The 9,143-nt window shown below is 33.1% G+C and overlaps 1 protein-coding gene across 11 annotated transcripts in view; it reads left to right on the plus strand.

Annotated features, from left to right (window-relative positions):
* Positions 1-8,122, plus strand: part of ZNF711 (zinc finger protein 711) — a 26,437-nt gene extending 18,315 nt beyond the window's left edge. For 8 of the 11 annotated variants that reach the window (XM_025048878.1, XM_015591635.2, XM_025048876.1 and 5 more), the window contains 5 exons: positions 474-608; positions 2,687-2,824; positions 3,657-3,701; positions 4,973-5,116; positions 5,443-8,122. In XM_025048878.1, the coding sequence (XP_024904646.1) occupies positions 474-608; positions 2,687-2,824; positions 3,657-3,701; positions 4,973-5,116; positions 5,443-6,620 (1,640 nt within the window). In that variant the 3' untranslated portion in view covers positions 6,621-8,122. The remainder of the gene's footprint in view (positions 1-473; positions 609-2,686; positions 2,825-3,656; positions 3,702-4,972; positions 5,117-5,442) is intronic. The other 3 variants (XM_025048882.1, XM_025048880.1, XM_025048881.1) reach the window with 3 other exon arrangements.
* The last annotated feature ends 1,021 nt before the right edge of the window (positions 8,123-9,143 follow it).

The following is a 9,143-nucleotide window of genomic DNA, read 5'->3' on the forward strand; positions in this document are numbered from 1 at the left end:
AAACAAATAAGAAAGGATTTGGTTTAGAATAGGAAATTATAATGAGTATTTAAGGGCAGGCTAGAGGTAGGTTGCTTGGATTTCTATCCTAGTTCTGCCATTTAGCTGAATGGCCTTTGGTGAGTTACTTAACTCCTTCTGCCTCAGTTTTCTTTTCCATAAAACAGCCATAATGACAGTAACTATCTCACGGGCCTATTGTGAAGATTAAATGTATAAGTACATGTAAAAGACTTATTACAGTGCTTGGCATATAAATGTGATATGTTACGATTTGTTGTTATTTCTCAGTGATGACTGAAAAGTTAAAATGTAATTTATTAGAAAATTCTCTTGGCACTTAAAAATTTATATTGGGATATTTGGGGGGGAATATTTTTCTAAAGGAAAATAATTCTTATATATCCTACTTATTAATTTAGGAAATTATTCCATTATACTTCTCTATTTTGATATGTGTTTTAATTTCTAAGGCGGAACAGAAATTGTCACAGAGAGTGAGTACACCAATGGACATTCTGTAGCTGGAGTGCTTGACCAGAGCCGAATGCAGCGGGAGAAGATGGTTTACATGGCAGTTAAAGATTCTTCTCAAGAAGATGATATCAGTAAGAAAAAAGGGCACTGTAGTGACTTATCAGTAACCATCATGTATTCTTTTAAAAAAATAATTCAGTCTCAGAGATACAAACACTATATAGGAACCAAGGTCACTAAAATAAGCCTGACCCTTTGCTGTAATTAATTTAAAAGGGAAGGGTCCCTTTGATCAATCATATATACATGTATTATTTAAATCAGCAAACATGAAATACTATGTCTCAAAGATACTAGGGATACAGAGATCAGCAGCATATCATTGCTGACTTCAGTAGAGCCCACAAAGTACAGGCAATTACTGAGAATCTACTTTGTTTGTGTTAATGGATATGTTGCGTGTTTATTATTTAATTCTCACAACTCATCTCTGAGGTAGGTGGTATTGTCTCTGATTTATACAAGGAAAATTGCTCAGGGAAGTTAAGTAATCACCCAAGATCATTTTAATATTAAGTGGGGAAGGTAAGATTTGATTTCTTATCAGTCTAGCTCTATTGCCAATGTTCTTTCCACATGGTAGTGAGCACTGCTGGCCTCTTTCTGGATTTAGCAGTGGAAGGACTAACTGGTTGTTCTTCGGTTCCTGAGGGATTAGCTGAGTAAGTATTTTTCCAATTTAAGCTGCCAGGATCTTTACTTATTATTGCCTTTGATGGTTTCCACATAGTTGCTGCTTAAGACTTCTTGAAGCGGAGTACCACCGAGTGAAAAAAGATTCTCAGATTTCCTTTCCTGTCATTTCCTTATGAAGACATTTTACTCTGCCTACTTTCTCCTCACCTCTATGTAGGAATGCAGCCCTTCCATAAGGCTTCTGTCTTCTTGTCGTGCTGAGACCAAAAACAAAACAAAACAAAACTTTGTTTTGCCGTAGAAGGGCAAGAACCTTCACATAAGCGCATTACCTTGACAGTACTCAGCTGTACTTACCATGCATTCTGATCCCCACTCCTCAAATTTCCTTCCCTTAGAAGCCTTGGGGAGCTGAATTCCAATCCCAAACATGAATAATATACCACAACTGAAGATATCGAAACAAATAAGCCTAGAGGATTTGGTTGACAAAGTAAAGAGTTAAATGAAATCATTTCTATTTGGTCTCTAAATTCTTTATTTTTATTGTTTTTAGTCATTGGTCAGTAAAGGGGCACAGTAGAAGGTGGGAAACTAAAGCTTAGGTTAGCTGATTCCAGAACTCCATGGGGATGTGGAAAACTTAGACCAATGTCTCTTTCTGGTTAATTGAAAGAACAGAAACTTAGAAGAAGAGGAACACTTTTTTCCAACATTTTCCCCACATTTCTTCTGTAGTGAATAGAAGATCCCAGTGTGTTAATCAAAGGAAAAACATAAATTCAAGCCAATTTCCTATTTAACATGTTAAATCTAAACAGATAGTTTCACATGAAATACACTAAGTGACCTTTTAGGTTTACTTTTTTTTTTTTTTACATCAATACTATATTTTTAAAAATGAGTCTCACTTAATGTTTTTTTCCTCAGTGAAAGTCTCTGAAAATCCTGCCTCTTCAAGGTGTCCACATATTGTTGAGCACCAACATTTTACACACACACACACACACACACACACACACACACACACACACTATATGATTTTAATGGTTTTTATTTAAAAATTTTTTCATTACTAATATTTTTGGCTATTTTTCATTGTATGTACAATACTGCATTTAAGTTACAGTATGTGGAAATAGCATGGACCACTTTTATAGTATTGATTCTATGGGAAATGCTTTCTGAGTTCCAAAGAATTATCAGGCAGAATTATGAAATACAACCCTTTTATGAAGTTGTAATGCCCAATGGACTGTAAAATAAGTCAGCATATTTCAAGCGCACGTTTTATATAATCTAAAAGTCATTTTTATATGAACGGATTGTAAGAGGAGAAAAAATTTTGATAAATGATTGTCTCCTAGTGGCACTAGCTTCCGGAGTGCCTAATGTAACTTTCAAATTAACCAAATTGAAATCTTGAAAGTTGAAAGATTTAAATTGTTTGGAAATTTGTACCCATTTATTAAATATTTGGGGTTATAAACAAGCAATTATTTCTAAAATTTAGGTTGCGCTGAAATAGCAGATGAAGTTTACATGGAAGTCATTGTAGGGGAAGAGGAAAGAACTTCTCTCTCTGAGACTCAGCTTGATGACTCTGATGTTAATAAAACAATTGTCCCTGTTGTCTGGGCTGCGGCATATGGTAGGACACTGGCATTTTTTCACCTGATAAGTGCATAACATAACTATTTGATCAGCCTTTAGATCATTAAATATGCTGTGCTAATGCCCCCTTATGAGTTGGCTAATATTAAATGTTTTGCTGTGGACTGATTCATCTCCAGTTACATGATTTTCCTACCACATATCTTGTGTTATTTAAAATGAACCTTGCTTAATGCATTGTTTTTCAAGTAGGATTTATTTTAAATCTTACCTGTATAAGTGCCATAAAAAGTTTTATTTTTCTAAAATAGGAATAGCCTTTGAAAATTGACCCTTCTCCTTTTGGAAAAACTTATTTCATATAGTAACACCACAAATAACAAGATTTTGGGGTTTTGAAAAGGAACAGAAATCTAGGTATGCACTTCTAGAAAGTACATAAAGGAAGGTAAATTTATCAAGTTATTTTTTTCCTCTTTTATCTCATTCCTATTTAATCTACAAGATGATCCAGGTATACCCTTTACTTTAAAAAAATTTGGATTAATTTATCTTGGTTTTTCTAAAGGTTCGTTCATTTAACAGTCATTTATTGAACATCTTCAATTTTGAAGGAACTCTGCAGAAATATCTACCCAGTTTTTACTTAGAAAGTAAGATGGTTCTTGATAATAACAGTTCCAGAGATGCTGACAGCAGCCCTTATTTTCAATGTGTGAAATTATCTAATCTATTGGAATAGAAGAACTCAACTAAAAAATATTTTAATCCAAAAAATGGTGATCAAAGTAAGATTTTGTAGCTTAAGATGTGATCCACTAGTAATCATTATACTCAGTATATCAGTTTTTAATTAGTCTTTTTTTTAGATGAAAGAAGAGTTTCACGAAGGTATGAAGATTGTCAGGCATCAGGTGAGAGAGCATTATATGTGAGATGTAAGTTAAATAGCTAGTTTTGTATACTGCTTGGTAAATGAGGAGTTATTAGTTTGTATGTGCAGACATATTTGTTGGACCCTTACCTGCCTGGTTATATTTTGTCAATTTAGTTACATAGGAATTTGCTTCTTTTAGGAATTGATTAATCTAAATGCAGACTTAATGTGTTATTCTTTTAATACAATTTATTTTACATTTACCTCAAGATACAAATACCAGGCAACTTACCACATGGACCATAAAAGGCCGCTGTGGAAAAATTATAAAATAAACATATTGACAGAAGTATAAAAATCCATGATATAATATCAACTATTTGTTAATGTCTTCTTTGGGACAGAACCGTTTCCTAGTTTTTTTATAGCACCCAGTAGATATCTGTAACTGTTTCATAAGACCCATGTGTCAGCTTATTTTATTTTATTTTTTTTAGTTTTAATACACTCCATATAGTGTTATTCCATAGTTGAAAATTCTTTATATTCTTAAGCAAGGAGACTTTTCTCATGATAAAGTATCTGACTGGTTCATTTCTACTGTTAGGGGATATTTTGACTAAATTTAAATGTAGATTTCAGAGGAATTGATTAGAGTCATATATCACAGCATATAAACTAGACAGACAGTTTTTTAGTTCTACATTTGTAAATTAAATTGCATAACACAACAGATTTGTGAGAACTGAAATGTTATTAAATGCTTTATTCTGTATACACTGATCCCATTGAAATTGTGGTAAATTGCTTGTCACAGCTATCTTAACCCGTAAAGTCAGTCAATACTTTTTACACTGAGTAAACTATCCCAAAGCATATATACAAGAGATTTGTTGTTTATGTATTACACATAGTCACCATGATTATATTGGTTCACTAACACATGTATATTTCTTTGCTATATCTCTTTAATCAGTCTTCATTGGTGAGAAGTTGATCTGATGGTGAGATTTTTGTTTAGGGTCATAAAATTCAGTATCATTATGTTAAATTTACCATGTCAGTTTATTCCTTTAGGATAAATAAATTGAGATATCTTAAAGTTAATTTTACATGATATCCTGTTTAAAGTGTTTGCTTATATGTGTGTGTGAGAGTAAAAAGAAGAAATTGTGAAATTTTCTACCACAAAGTGAAATTTAGTACCGTAATAGCAAGTTATTGCCATGCCATCTCTAGTAATTCATCCAACAAAAACCAAAAATGTGTAAATAGAGGTAGTTTAATTGTGTATCAATTTTTTTCCAGGAAATACTTTGGACTCAACATTAGAAAGCAGAAGTAGTACAGCAGCACAGTACCTTCAAATATGTGATAGCATTAATACAAATAAAGTACTTAAGCAAAAAGCCAAGAAGAGGAGAAGGGGAGAAACAAGGCAGTGGCAAACAGGTAAAATACTAATACTTTTCTTTATGAATATTTTATAATTTGAAATGTGGAAGTTGTTTTAGTAACCAGAGGAAAAACATCAGTTGTTTATAGTAAAGTTCTATTCCCATGTACCTGTTTGATCTTAATAGTTGGGTTTTTTTAGTGAGTTACTTTATCATAAATTGCTTTTAATGTGCACTTTATCTTATTATATTTTATTCTACTAGTATAGTACTCACATTGTGAATGTCAGCTAATTTTGGCACTTTTGTTGTAACATCCTTTAAGAGTCTGGCCAAACGTCACAACTTCCTTATTATTATTATTATTTTTTTTTAATCTAGCTGTTATAATAGGCCCTGATGGACAGCCTCTGACAGTATACCCTTGCCATATTTGCACAAAAAAGTTTAAATCCAGGGGATTCTTGAAAAGGCACATGAAGAATCATCCTGATCATTTGATGAGAAAAAAATATCAGTGTACAGATTGTGACTTTACAACTAACAAAAAAGTGAGTTTCCATAACCACCTAGAAAGCCATAAGCTTATAAATAAAGTTGACAAAACCCATGAATTTACAGAATACACACGAAGATACAGAGAGGCTAGTCCACTGAGTTCAAATAAACTTATACTAAGAGACAAGGAGCCGAAGATGCACAAGTGCAAATACTGTGACTATGAAACTGCAGAACAAGGACTATTAAACAGACATCTCCTGGCTGTTCACAGCAAGAATTTTCCTCATGTTTGTGTTGAGTGTGGGAAGGGCTTTCGACATCCTTCTGAACTCAAGAAACATATGAGAACCCATACTGGTGAGAAGCCATATCAGTGTCAGTATTGTGTTTTCAGGTGTGCAGATCAATCAAATCTGAAAACTCACATTAAGTCTAAGCATGGTAACAATTTGCCATATAAATGTGAGCATTGTCCCCAAGCGTTTGGTGATGAGAGAGAGCTTCAACGCCATTTGGATTTGTTTCAAGGACATAAGACACACCAGTGTCCTCATTGTGACCACAAGAGCACCAACTCAAGTGACCTTAAGCGGCACATTATATCTGTCCACACTAAGGATTTTCCTCACAAATGTGAAGTCTGTGATAAAGGTTTTCATCGTCCTTCTGAGCTCAAAAAGCATAGTGATATCCATAAGGGTAGGAAGATTCATCAGTGTAGGCACTGTGACTTTAAAACATCAGATCCATTTATTCTTAGTGGTCATATCCTTTCAGTTCATACTAAGGATCAATCATTGAAGTGTAAAAGGTGCAAGAGAGGGTTCAGACAACAAAACGAGCTCAAAAAGCATATGAAGACCCACACTGGAAGGAAGATTTACCAATGTGAGTATTGTGAATACAGTACTACAGATGCATCTGGCTTTAAACGGCATGTGATATCAATACATACAAAAGACTATCCACACAGGTGTGAATTCTGCAAGAAAGGATTCCGAAGACCATCAGAAAAAAATCAGCATATCATGAGGCACCACAAGGAGGCACTTATGTAATAAGACCAATATCAAGAATGAAGCTAGTTGGAAAATATGATACACTACATGGAAGGAAAATTTCACAAACTCATCTGGTTACAAAGCTTGATATCATAACTTTACATTCTTTGTATTAAAGATCTTAAGATATTTGAATTGATGGGATCCCTTTGAAAATTAAAGAATTTAAGAAGCACCATAGAATGGTTGCAGAAAACCTTATTGTCTATTTAATAGGATTATATGTATAATTAAACTATAGAGGGGAAGAGCAAAGACAATGACTTTATTTGGTTGATCATACTAGAGACACGATTCTGAAAAGATCATGCATAGTTGAGGAGATTAGCAATGCTTTGCTATGGCAAACAAGCCTCACTTTTATGCATTTTAGAAAGGGGGCAGTAAATAAAATGCAGTCATCCATCAGTCATTTAGTCTTTGAGCCTTTTATATGGTACCTGGAAATTGAATTCCAGAATGGCAAAAGTTTGTGTATTCATTAAAATAAGTTTCACTAGAAAACAGGTTAGATTAATTCAGTACTACTAAAAAGAATTTCAGAGCTGCTGATATTTGATCACAGGACAGGATGTTTGAAATACAGCATTCTATGCTGAAGTTTAAGGTGAAGTCTATGGATTAAAGTTCCCCTTTTTCTGATGTTTGAGTTGATTGTTGTTCAGTATACTATATATGACAAAAGTATATTTGCGTCAAATATGGCTTTCTAAAACGGATGCAACAGTAGTGTTGCAAAGTTAGCACTATATTTCTTAATGATCTAAAGATGAAATTGAGAGAACACAGTTTTCTTAAATATAATGTTTTGAGGGTTTTTTTTAGGACAGTCTTAGCAAGTATGATGGTTCTAGTCTTACTTGCTCTAATGTTTAAAGGTGCAATTTTATGTCATTATTGAAATTTTTGATTTTTAAAATCTATATACCATGTTATTAACATGCATTTTCAATATGAAGCAGTGTTTATGCAGTATTTAACAAAACGCTATGCTGCCAATAGAGTTCGGAGGTGGATATTCAGTTTACAGTGTATAAATTTAAAATATGCATCCCTTTAACAACGCTTTGTGTTAGCATGCTGCAAATCAAAATGGCGCTTAATATAAAAAGCTGGTTTAGGGAAATTTAATGAAACTCCTGTTCATAAATGTAATGCATATGATGTGTACTTTTAAATTTTAGTTGCTTCATGTTTACACTCAGCTGTTCAACATAATTAAAATGTAATTTTATTTCATGCTATATTGTGGCTTTGTGTTTCAACTAATGTTCACCTTTCTGTTTTTGCACCAAATAAGAATCAGTTCCTTGAGAAGAAATTTTTTATCTTTCTTAACTTCAGAATATTAAATTTGGAAAATCTAAACTTGTGTGTTATGTGGCTGTAAATGATGTACACGCTGTAAAATAAGATTGTCACTGTTACGTGGGATTATTATTTCTAAATGTTACTCATTGAAATGAGCATACAATAAAAAGCATTTATTGCACTTCAAAGTTTTATGAATTTATTTAAAGTTTTGCTGTAGTGTTCATACTTTATTAAAAGACTTTTCACTTGAGACTGCTCTTAGACAATTTGGTCCTTAGTTTAATATGTTGTAGAATTTTGTGCATTAACAATAACATGAGCTAGGAATTTAAACAATTATGACTATGGCATGATTATTCCTCAAAAATGTAAGATTTTGCTCAAACCTTGACAGAATGCTATAAAGATGCCCATCTTAAGTCTTGAGATTTATTATTATAGAGAAAACTAAAAATTCTTAACCTGCTTAAGTAATATGATCCAGAAAAATACATCTAAAATTATATTCCCAACAGACCAATATACAGTCAAAAGGAAAAATATTAAATCAAGTATTTGGGAAAGATTTCTGCAAATGAGCACAAAAATGACCTATTATATTCAAACTAGTCAACATTTAATAACATTCATGTACCAGGATTTATAGCACTATTGCTTAAGGCTCTGTCAATTGGGTTAATTCTTTAATGATCACTAACAAAAAAGAAATCTGTTAGCCATTACATGTTAGACCAGTGTTTTTTTAAGCTTTAATGTCTATAGAGTTCACCTAAGAATTTTGCTAAAATATATATTCTGATTCAGTAGGTATGAGATGGAGTCTTCAGTTTACATTTCAGCGTGCTCCCTTGTGTTACCACCATAAGAGTAATAACGTGTTAGGTAAAAGCCCCCAGTGTAATTCTGGCACACTTTGGCATCTTTGCTTAAACAGATAGCTATGGGTGAGTGGATAGAGGCAATTTGTACATGGCATTTGAGCTGATACGTGAGTGGCAAGAAGGAACTAGTCATATGAAGATCTTGTGGAAGAGCATTCAAGAGAGGGAAATATGCAAATAACCTGAAAAATGAAACAAACTTTAGACCATGGTGAGGAGGACAGATAAGAGATGAAACTTGTGAGAATTTGAAATGGGAAGCCAGTGGAGAGTTCTAAAGATGAGAATAATGTGATACGATTTACATTTTGAAAATCACTCTATA

Source organism: Pteropus alecto, unplaced genomic scaffold (assembly GCF_000325575.1).
Source record: "Pteropus alecto unplaced genomic scaffold, ASM32557v1 scaffold175, whole genome shotgun sequence".
In the NCBI taxonomy this organism is placed as follows: domain Eukaryota; kingdom Metazoa; phylum Chordata; class Mammalia; order Chiroptera; family Pteropodidae; genus Pteropus; species Pteropus alecto.